Source organism: Acinonyx jubatus, chromosome E1 (assembly GCF_027475565.1).
Source record: "Acinonyx jubatus isolate Ajub_Pintada_27869175 chromosome E1, VMU_Ajub_asm_v1.0, whole genome shotgun sequence".
Lineage (NCBI taxonomy): Eukaryota > Metazoa > Chordata > Mammalia > Carnivora > Felidae > Acinonyx > Acinonyx jubatus.
Genome location: NC_069397.1, coordinates 28,831,721 through 28,844,566, shown reverse-complemented (window position 1 = coordinate 28,844,566; position 12,846 = coordinate 28,831,721). Strand labels below are relative to the sequence as shown.

Below are 12,846 nucleotides of genomic sequence, written 5' to 3'. Positions count from 1 at the left end.
AGGCTATCACAGGGGCTCAAGTGGGAGATTTGGGATGCAGTAGCAGGGAAGATGAATTTGAGAGATACTTAAGAAGTGAAACCTACACACCTTCATGATCGTGCATGGGAAGGCGTCAACCTGGAGAAGGGCCAACCTTGTCTCTAGGATGACTGGGGTTCTGTTGATTCATATAATGAATTTTAAGAGAGTCTTAGATTCAGGGGGAAAAAGCATGCATGTGATTTGGGACGTGCACGTTGAGTCTGGGGTACTCACAGGAAGGCTAAGCGGAGTTAGCGAAAGGAAATTAACCAGAGCCTGGAGTTCTGTGGAGAAGTTAGGCCAAAGATTTTTTTTTTTAAGTTTATTTATTTATTTGAGAGAGAGAGAGAGACAGAAGAAGCCCCAAGTTACTGTCGGCACGGAGCCTGATGTGGGGCTCAATCTCATGAACTGTGAGATCATGACCTGAGCCAAAATCAAGAGTGGAATGCTTAGCCAACTGAGCCACCCAGGCGCCGCAGGCCAGAGATTTTAATTTGAGTGGCATCAGCAAGTAAGTAGTATTTAAGCCCACCCTTCAGAGGAGCTCATCCAGGGAGGGTAGGTAGCTAGGGGAGAGAATGAACACCACTATTTCAAAGAAAGGCAGAGGAGGAACCGGGGCAAAGAGACGGAGAAGGAATGGCTGGAGAGGTAGGAAGAAAACCAAAAGAATGTGGGCATCGAGGATGCCGAGGGAAGAGTGAGTTACAAGAAGGGAGCACCTAACAGTGTCAAGGGCTGTAGAGAGCGTACAGGACCGACATGGTGCTGCTGAAATTCTCGTGACCTGGGGGCTGCATTAAGTGAGTGACCTGGAAAACAAACGTATAACAAAGAATAACATTATTACAAATAACATGGTGCAAAGGCGCAGCAAGGGAGAATTTTTTGGGGACAGTGAAGCTCCTCTGCATCTTGGATTGGTTATCGCGGTGACTGCTCCCTCCTATGCATTTGTCAAAAACTCAGAGAATTACAGACCAAGAAGAGAAAATGTTACCGCCTGTAAATGAAAAATAAATAAGTGAAAACAATGTAGTAATGGAAATATAAGATCAAGCTCTCCCTCAACCACTGACTTTGTAATTGCAGTGCTGGACCCTCTCAGGGTTTTAATTCAGCTCAGTGTCAGCTTGTGTAGGTCTACAACAGGCAACAAGGGCACCCCACTCTCGCCTTGTGAAGGACAGAATAAATATGCATGCAACAGAGCCAAAGGGCATCAGAGTGATGGCCAGAGCCCCTCTTAGGAGCTGACTGGTGGGGGTGGGGTGTAGCCCGCCCAGCTTGGCTCCTCTGGGACCTTGATGTCGAATGAGGGGGTTAGGTCAGGAAAGGCTTTCTACCTCAGATGGTCTGTGGTTCTAGTATAAAAATCCCCAACGAAATCCAACTAGCTCTGTTGTCTGCGTTTTGTTATGGAAAATAGTCGTAATAAACAATGACCATAACAACAACTGGGCCATCATCACATGAGACCCCAGATGATTTGGGAAGCAGCTTGGAGCGATGGGGAAAATGCCTGGGTTTGTGGTTTAAAGCTTTAAAGTGTCTTCAAAACAACCATAGTTAAGTAATGACTGATAATAAGCACAACCCATATAGGTTTGCAATAAAAAAATGGACTTTTCTATTTCTTTACTCCAATCTCTCCTCTCACCCCCATCAATACTGTCAGTGAGGAATTATCCCAAATTTAGGACAGGGAGATTAAGAATCTGATCATCCAAGGCTCCACATATTCCACTTTCCCATGACCCACAGTGAATCTGGTACAGTTTTGGTGTTGAGTGTATTCCATTGTGTCCTAATCCTATGAAAATTAATGGGAACGTGTTAATTGGGCATCAATTCATACTTAACATTAATCTGCGTATTTGATGAACCACAACTTTATGTTGCCCCTCATGCCATATTAAGTCAATTTATTGTAATAATTTAAAACAATAAGGATAATTGTATCCTTATTGTTTTCAAGACCTCATAAATTGAATCCAGCCTGAATCTGGCCAGCCTGGAATCTGCTGGAGAAGTGTGTGATGCCTTTGGGAAGCTGCAGGCATCGTCTTTTTGGGGTTTTCGGGGCGGGAAGGGGTGAAACGAATATTTATTAAGCACCTACTGTGTACCAGGACCTGTGCGACACCACGTTGCTACCAAGGTGGTAGCTAGGGGGTGTGTGTCTGAAGCCTTCTGCTACCCTTAACTACCTCCCCAGGTGGTGGGGGTCCCGGGCTATTTCAACCACATACGGCATAGAGACAGTGAAAATATGTAACGAACCAGTTGGAGACGGGTTTCCTGAAAATAACCACCCTTCCCAGCCATCCCAAAGATGCCTCAAAACGATTTCTCACTATATACAAAAATTTGCTTTGAACCCCAATCATTTGACCTTGACCCCTATAAACCTATTTTATTATATTTTTTAAACTCCGTATGATTAACGCGGAAACCCCTCCTTCGGCACTTTCTCACCACTGGAATCGCGTCAGTTTCTCAAAGTTCCAAAATAACCTTTCCCCGGCACGGATTCGTACCTCTGCCGGGGAAGGGCGGGGAGCGGCGCAAGACGTGCCGGTGTGGAGCGAGAGCCAGAGAGAACTTCCAGCGCGAAAGGAAAATAAAACTTGTGGCTGGTGTTTGTGCGGGAGGGTCTCCGCAATCCTGAAGCTGCCCGATCCTGGGGGGTTTCCGGGGCCCGCCGAGGAGCGCCAGGGTTCGGGTTTGATCCCGACGTCCTTGACCTAAATTTCTGCGCGGTGGCTGGAAAAAGGGCGCAGAGCCGGCCGGGCGGCTGGTGCCATCCCCGGATCCCGGTGGCTGGGGCGGCGAACTTGAATGAAGAGGCCGAACTGGAGGGGGTGGGGGGCGTCTCCTCCCATGCCCGAGCGAGGAGTGGCGGCGAGTTCCCCGCGCCTCCCCCTCCCCCGATCCACCCGCCCCCCGCAGCCCATGTGATCCCGGGAAGTCGGGGTGCGCTCCCCCTCGCCCTGCGCCCTGCCCGGCTGGAGGCGGGGCCGCCTCCGGCCGCGGGGTTCGCGCACCGCCCCCGTGGGTCCGGCCGCGAGGGGCCGAGTGTGCGCGCGCGGGCAGGCGGGGGCCGCACCGGGGTGCGTGACGTCACCGGCATTGGTTACACGACGTTCTAGAACTCCGCCCCACGTGCGCCGGGGAGGAGGGGGAGGAGGAGGAGGAGGAGATGGGGGTGGGGAGGAGGAGGGGGAGAGGTGGGGATGGGCCGGGGGGGCGGGGACGGGGGGGGTGTGCGAGCAGCGGGGCTGAGCTAAGCCGAGCCCACGTGTGACGGCTCTCGCCGCTGCCCCGGCTCCGCCGCTCGCTGAGAGATTCGGAGGAGCCCGGGCGGGGGGGAGGAGGAGGGGGAGGAGGGAGCGGGAGATCTCGGGGCTCGGAGCCGGCCGCCGCTCCGCTCGGATCGCTGTGGGGCTCGGTTTTTTGGGGGTGGGGGGGCGGGGGGGCTCAGATATGGAGGCAAATGGGAGCCAAGGCACCTCGGGCAGCGCCAACGACTCCCAGCACGACCCCGGGTAAGTTTCCAGCCGCTGCCCACCGCGCCGCCTCGGGCTCGCTCTCCTTGCAGCGGCGGGGACGGCGGTGCGCGGAGCCGGGCATCTCCCGCGCCCCCCCTCCCCTCCCGCGCGCCCCCCCCGTGGAAGTTACACACCTTTGAATTGCATTTCGCCGTCACCTTCTCCCCCACCCCACCTCCCGGCTCTCGCTCGCTCGCTCCCCCCCGCTTTCCTTTTAGCTTTTGTAAGTTACACGTCAAAATGGCCGATCTGACATCGGTGCTCACTTCTGTTATGTTTTCTCCCTCTAGTAAAATGTTTATCGGTGGACTGAGCTGGCAGACCTCACCAGGTAAGGGAGGGAGGGGGGGACGTCTGGGTCCCCCCCTTCTTGGCTTCTTTATTGCTCTTTGTTATCCCGGTGTAAGAGCCCCCCCCCCGCCATTGGCTCCCCACTTCTCCTGTGCAAGGTTATTTTTTTAAATAGCAAATCCTTTCCGAGCCCTCTACGCGACCTCTGTTGCCGAATTTCCCCCGCGTGTGCAAAAAATGCAAAAACAAAACAGAATAACAACAGAAAACTACTTTTGGTTTTTGTCCTTGATCAAAATTTGCATTGCTTTTTTTTTCCACACCTTCTCTCCCCCCCCCCCCCCATCTCTCTCTTTCTCTCTCTACAGATAGCCTTAGAGACTATTTTAGCAAATTTGGAGAAATTAGAGAATGTATGGTCATGAGAGATCCCACTACGAAACGCTCCAGGTAAACCATTCCCTTCTGGATTTTGTCTTTATTTTAGAACAAAGTTTAAGTGTTATTTTTGGAGGTGTCTTCGGAAGTAGCTAAGCGGATTTAGAATGGGGCTCAGGCATGTGGCTGGTTTCGAACGTCGCTCTATTCCACCCCCGCCCCCGCCCCCATAACCCCAAAGGTTATTGTTAATTGGGGTTGAACTCTGGATACAGAGATGTCCATCTCCCCGCTTTAAGTCATTTTCCCGTCGCTTCTTTTTTCTCCTGTTTAAGATGACGTTCAGCTTCATTCACTTTCTACATAGTTTTTTTTTTTTTTTTTAATATATGCTTTCCCCACACTCCCAGCTCCCCAAACTCTTAAGCCCCTTTGAGAAAGCTGCATGAATCTCTTCCGAGTGCCGAGTGCCAGGTTTTCTTGGGAATAAAACAAAGCGTTAAGAAGGGAAGGGGAGGAGGAGAGGAAACTGAGGTGGCGAAAGAGTGGAGACACCGGCATTTTCCAAGTTACCTCCACCCGCCCTGCCCCCGTTCCACTTCCCCCATTAACCTTGATGTGTTTTCTTGCGGGGTGGAGGGGAATTGGGGGAGGGCTGTGGGACGTGGGGGTCCGAGGGGGCAACTTTTGCTCTCCATTCTGCATTAGGGCTCACTCCTTGTTGCTTTCAATGGTGTCACATTTTCTTGTTTGTTTTTCTCCCTCTTTGTCTCATTTCAGAGGCTTCGGTTTCGTCACGTTCGCAGACCCAGCAAGTGTAGATAAAGTATTAGGTCAGCCCCACCATGAGTTAGATTCCAAGACGGTAGGTTGCTTTCTGTCGTCGTTGTTGTTGTTTGCCCCTGCTCAGGACCGATCTGGGCATTGACAGCCCCATTTAAAGGGACAGTGCTTTCTTTTGCTTCTGTGCTGAGAACTGGGTACTTATAAGCAGGGCTTGCGAGTTGGCTCTAAAGTTTGCTGCAATGGCTGGGCTTGGGGTTTTCTTTTTAGAGCCTGTCCCACTGCAGCTCCAGATGCTCCGGAGCGAAGGCTTGGGGGAGGGGTGGGCTTGGGGAGAGGCTATCTATCGGGGCCCAGGGACCCTGCAGAGAAACTACTTCACAGAGCAAAGGCAACTTTTCTTTGTCAGCCGAGCATAGCACGCGTTACCAACTGTGGCTGTGGGAACTGGCTTTTAGAAGGCACAGCCCGCTCCGTGGCCAGCCGAGAGGGACCGGGGACGGGAAGACGGCGAGGGGGCGCTAATCACAAATTCAGGCAACAGGTTCCTCTTGGGGCACTTCGGATTTGGAATGTGGTTTGAGGAGGAGAGACCTCACAGAGCCAAGCTGGGCGTCCAGCGGGTGACTCCAGATGGAGTGAAATCTAAGACTGATAAGGCCTGGGGTTTCCAAGTGATTTGTTTTTGCTCCCCCCCGCCCTTCAGATCCTTTATTTTGAACGTGGATACTTTTATAGCGTTAGAAGGTTTCAGAGTCCAGTGTTGAGAGGGGGAAGGTCTCTCGGTAGAGATTAGAAGAGGAAGGGAAGAAAGATACTAGTATATAGCAGTAAATATAATGCAGGGGGGAGCTCGTGGTGTTCTATTTAGACCCCTGTGGTGGCTTTGTGGCTCTCCCCTTTCCCTTTACCTCTATTAGAATTTCCCCACAGTTTTTATACATCTGCCAAAGCAGGGTCCCTGAGGTGACACTGGGATGCAGTGCTGGGCCGCTTGGGACCACTCTTCTCTGTGGTGGGTAGTGGGGCAAGGCAAGGGGTCAAGTTCTAGTCCCAGCTTCCCTTTATGAACTTGGGCAAGTTATTCCCTGCCCCAGGGCCTCAGTTTCCTTTTCTGTTAAATACAGGAGTGGAACAGAGTGATCTTTGAAGTCCCTTTTGGCTTTTACATTGAGGGGAAATGGAAAAAAAAAAAAGAAAAAGAAAAGAAACCTGGCCACCTTTGGTGCAAGTGAATTTATTTGCAAATTTACCCTCTTTCTCTGATCAGAGGTCCCTACCCCCAAAGACAGGACCCCCACACATTTTAAGTTGCTTTATTAATTGTGCTGGACTTGTCATAACTTGCAGCCCAGCCTTTTTGTGCTTTTAGATAATTTAATTTTAGGGACAGTCATTTGTAGGGTGATAATGAGTGTCTGAAGAAATTTTTTTTTTCCTCCTTAACTTCTTGGCTAGACGTTTCAAAAAGCTAGCAGAATTAAAAAGGAAAATATTTGAAGGCAAATTCAGGAATTTATTATTCACTCCCTCTCCCTACCCCGGGTAAGAGAAATAGTATTTGGTTTCTATGGTGGTTGGTGGGTCATAGCGCTCAGTATCAGGTGCAAAGCCTGTGGTTTTCCCTCCCTAATTGTTTGTGGATATGTTTTGGTCACTATTCTTTAGTATAACCTAGATTTTGACTTTGTTTCAACGTTCAGTGCAGGAGGCAGAAGCGGTTGGTTTATTGACATGGAAACGAGGATCTTGTTTACGTTACCTTAAAAGCTTTGTTTAGGTAACGGCCATTCACATCCAAAATAGTACCCTAGTCTTTTCCTAGAGGATTTGTAGCTACAGTAAGTAGAGCTGTACCTAACTAACTAATGTTTTAATTTTTGGTAGTTTTTTTGTTTTTGTTTTTGTTGTTCATTAAAAAAAAAAAAAAAAGAAAATAGTTGACAGGGATGTGCAAAAGGTTGGGATTTGCCATACCTGTCTTGACCTGTGCCCTCCTTGAGAGATTTCAGAGTGCCTACTTTGCACACTGAAGACCTCGAACTTGCCTGGTGGTATAACATGCTGTTTTCACAACACACGATATGGGCATTCTGAATTGGCTTTGGTGTTTGTAATTTTAGATGTTTCTTGAGTGTTTCACTTTCTTCACTGTTCCCTATTCCCCCAGCTTCGGGTCTCTCTCCCAACACGTCCCTCACCTTTTTCTGCACAAACAAGGTGACTTCTTACTGCAATTTTGTGCTGGTCAGCCAAAAAAAAAAAAAACAAAAAAACAAAAAAAACCAAAAACCCAGTAGTTTGGGGGAGTGTTTATAAAAAGACGGATCTGTCTTAATGTTTGGTCAACAGAATGGAAAATCCACACCTGTTGTATTTCTCTTGTAGACAGCTCTAGTCAGTGCTGAATACACCTGTAGATGCGGTAATGTTAATCTTGATGAAAGGGTAGTTTCCTAGATCAGAGACTTTTGTCTGTTTTAGTTTTTGAAAAGTAATCTCTCATTTCTCAGGTGATGTTTAAAGGTAAAAAAACATGCTGTGGATTTTTGTTAGGTCTGTAAACTACCTTCATAAAAGTAGTAAATCTTTGTATGTCTTAACTGCTGGGATGTCCTAAGGGATATAAGTCTGGGAGCAAGAACTATCTGGTGTGCCTTCCCCCTTCTCTGTGCTTTTCCCCAAAGCATTATTCCAACCCCCTCAATGACAGAACTGAAAACAAGGTTCAGGTTTACATTTTAAAAGGGGAAAATTGTACTATGAAAGCCAGAGCCTCTAAATCAACTTGTAGCAATATTCTGTGTTGAGTTTTACCCAAAGATTTGTGATATTTAGAAATCTAATGAAAACCAGTAATGGGGAATTTTTTTATTCTTTCCCTGCCCATAGTTTCTATCCAACAACTCCCCCCACCTGCAATCAGCCTATTAGATTTCAAGTGTTTCCGTGGGAATTGTTTTGAGTTTTAAAGCCATTCCTTGATTGAGAATCATGGGTTCTGCATTTGATCTGGGGTAGAGAATGTTTTTCCATTCCGATTGGGGTTGGGGTAAGAGGAATATCCTGATCGATACACTAGATTCTAACTTCTTTTTTTCAGTAATTTTTTTTTACCCTCTCCCCATGATGGCCTTCCTTACTTTTGTAATTTGAGGTTGGTTGCTCATGGAGTCTTACCCCGTGTGGTTTTTAAAATCCAGGTGGTTTTAGCTCATGTATTTCTTTTTATCTTATTATTATTTCTTAAGAACTAATAGTTTTTGACACCTGCTTTCCCTCGAGGTCTAATACAGAATGAGCTATCTTTTTGGTCAACTCAGGTAACCATGCTTTTGCCAACACGAATGAATGAACTCAAGTCGAGCATCGTGTTGGATCTCTTTGGAGAGTTTTTGGATGTTGAGGATTTAAAAGAATTTTGGGAATCTCCTTTCCCACCTGCCTTGTTTAGTTATCACCTGGGAGAAGATGTACTATCCAGTTACCTACTGCTGAAACTTACGTTTATTTTTTCAGGTTATAATTTTTTTTTCAACGATGATGTTCCCATCTCTTCTCCCATGGCTGGGAGATGCAAATTAGATGAAAGTAACCATTCAATGCCCAGTGCCTGTGGAAGACAAGCGTTTGCTTAAATAAGAACATGTGGGATCTAATTTATTAGGAGCATCACACATTGAAATACGTGGTAGGGCATTTAGAAAGGCTAGCTTTATTTGTTACATTGTGGGAGGGATGAGTAAAGTTTGGATCAAAGCTTAAGGAACTTTTTGAGTGGCCTGAGGCGGTTACTAAAAGCTGGGTTATAAGCCTGAGAAATGAGTGATTAATAATTAGGTGATTAATCATAATTTTTTTTCCCTGTCTCCAAATACTGGAACTGACTCTCACTTTTCCCTTTTTATTCCCCCAGATCGACCCCAAAGTTGCATTTCCTCGTCGGGCGCAACCCAAGGTAAGTAGGAGAATCAGTAGTAGGATTTTAGCGCTCAGAGGTGGTCGCCAAGGATTTCAGATTTCAGAGTACTGGCAATGAAGCATTAAAACCTGGTGCCCTCAGTTCCTTCAGGGTACCAGCCTGTGGCTGTGAGAGTCCAGGCCCGGGCAAGGAGCTCTCCGCCAGATAACCGTGTGCGTCTGCAGTCTAGCCCTCCCGAGGTGGGTTCTGAGCATCCAACAGGGGGCAGGGCCAACCCTGATCCTTCGCGGGAGGACAGAGCTCCATCTGTTGCAATATTTATGCAAACCCTCTATTTATTTTTTGAGCATTGCCAAGATCATATCAGGAAAACTTGGACATTTGCTTGTGAGTCTTTTTTGGAGGGTTCTTCTTTTGAGGACTTGCAACGTGGAGTTTATGGAGAGGAGTAGAATTTGAGTCAACAGCTTGTCTTTTCTTGGAAACAACTTCGTAGACCCACGAAGCCCTAAATCTGACAGAGGAGGCAGTGGATGTTCTGGTTTCAGGTGGGAGGGATCACTCAGGGCCCACTGGAAACCAACAGTGCTGCTCTTCCTGCGAGTGCCAGGGCCTGGGGGACAAGTCCTGAGGACGGAACCTTGGAGAAGTGGTACTACAGGATTTGCTTCGGGGATCGAGATAGGCCTTCACTTTGTCACAAGTGTGTGGTTTCCACGGGGCTCGCCAGCTCTGGCTTTGAGAACAGAGCTGAGCTGCATGGAACTCGAGGTGAAATGTACAGGCTTATGTGTTACAATTGCACGTTTTAATTACACTTTTTTCTTCCCTGTATAATTTCAGGAGAGACTTTTTCTGTGTCTTGTGGCCTTGGCATTCTTCTAGGGAGAGGGTAACTGGCAAAACTTCTTGATTCTAGGTCACAAAGGGAAAGGGCTGTGGCTTTTGAAAATTCAGCTTATTTCTTCAAGCATAGTCTCCCAGAAGTGCAAGCTTTTAATTGTGTCAAGGGAGGGATGAAGAACTTTAATGAAGAAAAATGTTAGCATTTGTGGATGAGATTTTGAGAATTTCAGGTTTAGACCTTGCCATGTGATCCTTCCTTCCTTCCTTCCTTCCTTTTTCTTCCTTCCTTTTTTTTTCCATATAATTTTTCTTTTCCTTTCTTGTCTTTCGAAGGAAACGCAAATCTCTTAAGTATATATGGCAAAATACTTTCTTAAGACTTTTTTTCCTAATAAGTAAGCAAAGAATAGCAATTAATGAAGCAAAGAGGTTAGATTTTTTTTCCGTACAGAGCACAAACTTTGGAACTGTTACCTGTTTAAAGGTTGCTTTTCAAACTGTATGCAATCCTTGACATTTCAGAGGCTTCCAGAACTAGCAGGATTTCTTGGGTTTGGAAGAATTACTGTTTCTTCCATAAGGGTGAATCTTCAAATTTCCAGGTTAGTCATTTGATCAGCCAGAACTAGGATCAGATTACCCTAGAGGGAAACTGGAAAAATCCCTGACTTGGTCAAACCGTGGGTTTGACCTGTTTTCTCTTCCCTGTTGTTTCCCCGCCCCTCACCCCCTGCCACTTTTTTTTTTTTTTTTTTTTTAAACCAAGAAGGCTATATTGCAATTTAACATACTCTGGCATTTGGCTTTTCAGCGAGGCATTCAACTTGAAAACGAGACAGACTATTTCTCGAACTTGTCAAGGTGTGCACCTTTCCCCGCCCCCAGCCTGGAGTCTGGGATGTTTTAGGCGGATTGTCAGACTTTTGGATGTGAGCAAACATTATACCAGGTGGGGGAAGACATCTTTCCATGGTGTTCTAGGGATTGCGTAACAATACCTTGCTTTTTATGACACAGTTTACAAAGGACTTTCCTGTCCATCATCTCCATCTGAATCCCCAGGTCCCGAGACACGGAGCAAACCACCTTCCCCAGTCTGTTTGCTCCTCTGTATAATAGCAGTGATGGGAGTAGCTCTCTCAGCAGGTTTTGTGAGGAATAAAAGAGGACACACACAGGGTGTGTGGCACAGGGTGAGGACCTCCTAACTCCTCATCTCCACCATTCCCGTTGTTTTTGTCGGTTTAATCGTCATTCTTACTGTTTTCAGACTCAACAGCTGGGGTTCGGATCCTGGCCATGCCGCTCATTAGCTGTGTGAATCTGGGCAAATCATTTGGTTTCTTGGAACCTCGTTTACCCCGTCTCATCAAGTTTTTGCGTGGATTAAATAAGTTAATGAAGGTTAGGTGCTTCCAGAAAGGAAGACCTGGAATGTGGTGGTGATACCGTAGGTGTTACCTGCTGTTTTGACTCTTAGCTCTGTTAGGCTGTCACCCCAGTCCCCACGAGAGGCCTCGTAATAATGCTGGTGTCATCTGAATTTATGTGCCAGGTACTGTTGTAGGGACAGTGTGTATGCGAACTCACTTCGTCTTCACCCATGTCCTGTGAGGGTGGGTATTAGTGTTATGTCCAATTTGTGGATGAGGAAACTGAGGCACACGTGGGTTGAGAAGCGGTGTATAGGCAACCTAGCCCCTCGCCCAGTGTGCGATCCTGTGTGCTGTGGGGCGTGGAGGGCATCTAGGAGTATCACCTGTCCCTTACGGCAGAGGAGGCAGCTCAGAGAGGTCATCGGGCTTCGAGGGGCACGACAGCCAGCACGCCCTTTGAAGTTCCCTGGTTGGGTGATTCACCCATCCCTTGTGATGTCATCCCATTGTGTGACTCTGTCTGGCAGTGTGTCTCCATCCGACCCCCGAGGGCATCCTTTCACACGGTTCTGGGGTTGCTCAACTCCAGGGGAGCGGCTGGGGATTTGGCAAAAGAGGCCTGTGCTGGTTGGGAGTTGGGGCAGGGTGGGGAGAAAGTGCCTTCCTTGTCAACGGTTATTTTCCGATAGAGTTTGAGCCCAACCATGGGGATTTCAGACCAAAGTTAGTGTTGGAGAAGCCAAAACCCGGCTGGCAGGAGTATAGAACTTTAAGTCAAGCCTTATTTAGTTTTTGTTTATCCCCCTTCAATAAAACTTCTGTGTGTATGTGTTAGGGTCCCAGTGTGAGGTGAACTGTGCGCCCCCCCCCCCCCCCCACCGCTGTCCCCCGTCGAGGGCTGGGCGAGGAGCTTGTAAATGATACGTCAGCCAGCGTTTCAGTTGACATGCATTTCTCTGCTTTCTGGCTGTCCCTTTTTGCTAGCACCCGCCAGAGAAATAGTCGTGGAGGTGTTAAAACAAGACTAGTGGAAAGAAACTGTAACTTAATACGAAAGAAAATCCGTGGCAGTGAAGAACAGATTTCACATTAGTACTGTCATAATATTCTTTAATGTATCATATAAATAAAAATCCGTTTTGACCAGAATTTTAATGAGCGACCCGAAGGAAGGGTTTTGAATCCTGCAGTTCATTATCCCCCCTTTGCGACGTAAATGCTCACATCTCAAGTGAAGTATAATGGGGCTTTATTAACTAGTCGAGGGGCGACTCTTTGGAGACTAGTGGCCGTTAATTAGTGAAGTACATTTTGATCAGAAGATGATAGGTCCGTTCTGTATCTTCCTATTTCTCTGGATGATTATTTCATTTTGTAAAAAATGGAAGAGGTTCCTCCTCTCTGTCTTTTAAAAAATTAAAATGGTCGTGCTGTTCTAAAAAGATGACTTAATTTAAAGCCGTTGGAGAAACGGGGCTGATTGGGATCAATCATGTCATATCATTTTGTCAGTCCCTTTGGGCAGAAGCGTTGGCTGCCTGGAAGACTTTTGCTCAGGCCTGTGGGTTCTTTTTCTCGTGCGGAAAAACCAGGAGGCTGCCGAACATCTTCTGGCCTGAGTGAGTCTGGGCGTAACTCCCCGTCTGCCCTGATTCTCCTCGTGTGGAATAAA

At 47.4% G+C, this 12,846-nt stretch overlaps 1 protein-coding gene across 7 annotated transcripts in view; it reads left to right on the top strand.

The window, feature by feature from the left end:
• Positions 1-3,411: 3,411 nt before the first annotated feature.
• The window catches only part of MSI2 (musashi RNA binding protein 2), a 390,499-nt gene continuing 381,064 nt past the window's right edge, over positions 3,412-12,846 (top strand). For 2 of the 7 annotated variants that reach the window (XM_053212757.1, XM_053212758.1), the window contains exons 1-5: positions 3,412-3,575; positions 3,869-3,909; positions 4,238-4,319; positions 5,028-5,112; positions 8,947-8,988. In XM_053212757.1, coding sequence (XP_053068732.1) covers positions 3,514-3,575; positions 3,869-3,909; positions 4,238-4,319; positions 5,028-5,112; positions 8,947-8,988 — 312 coding nt within the window. In that variant the 5' untranslated portion in view covers positions 3,412-3,513. The remainder of the gene's footprint in view (positions 3,576-3,868; positions 3,910-4,237; positions 4,320-5,027; positions 5,113-8,946; positions 8,989-12,846) is intronic. The other 5 variants (XM_027034205.2, XM_027034206.2, XR_008294422.1 and 2 more) reach the window with 4 other exon arrangements.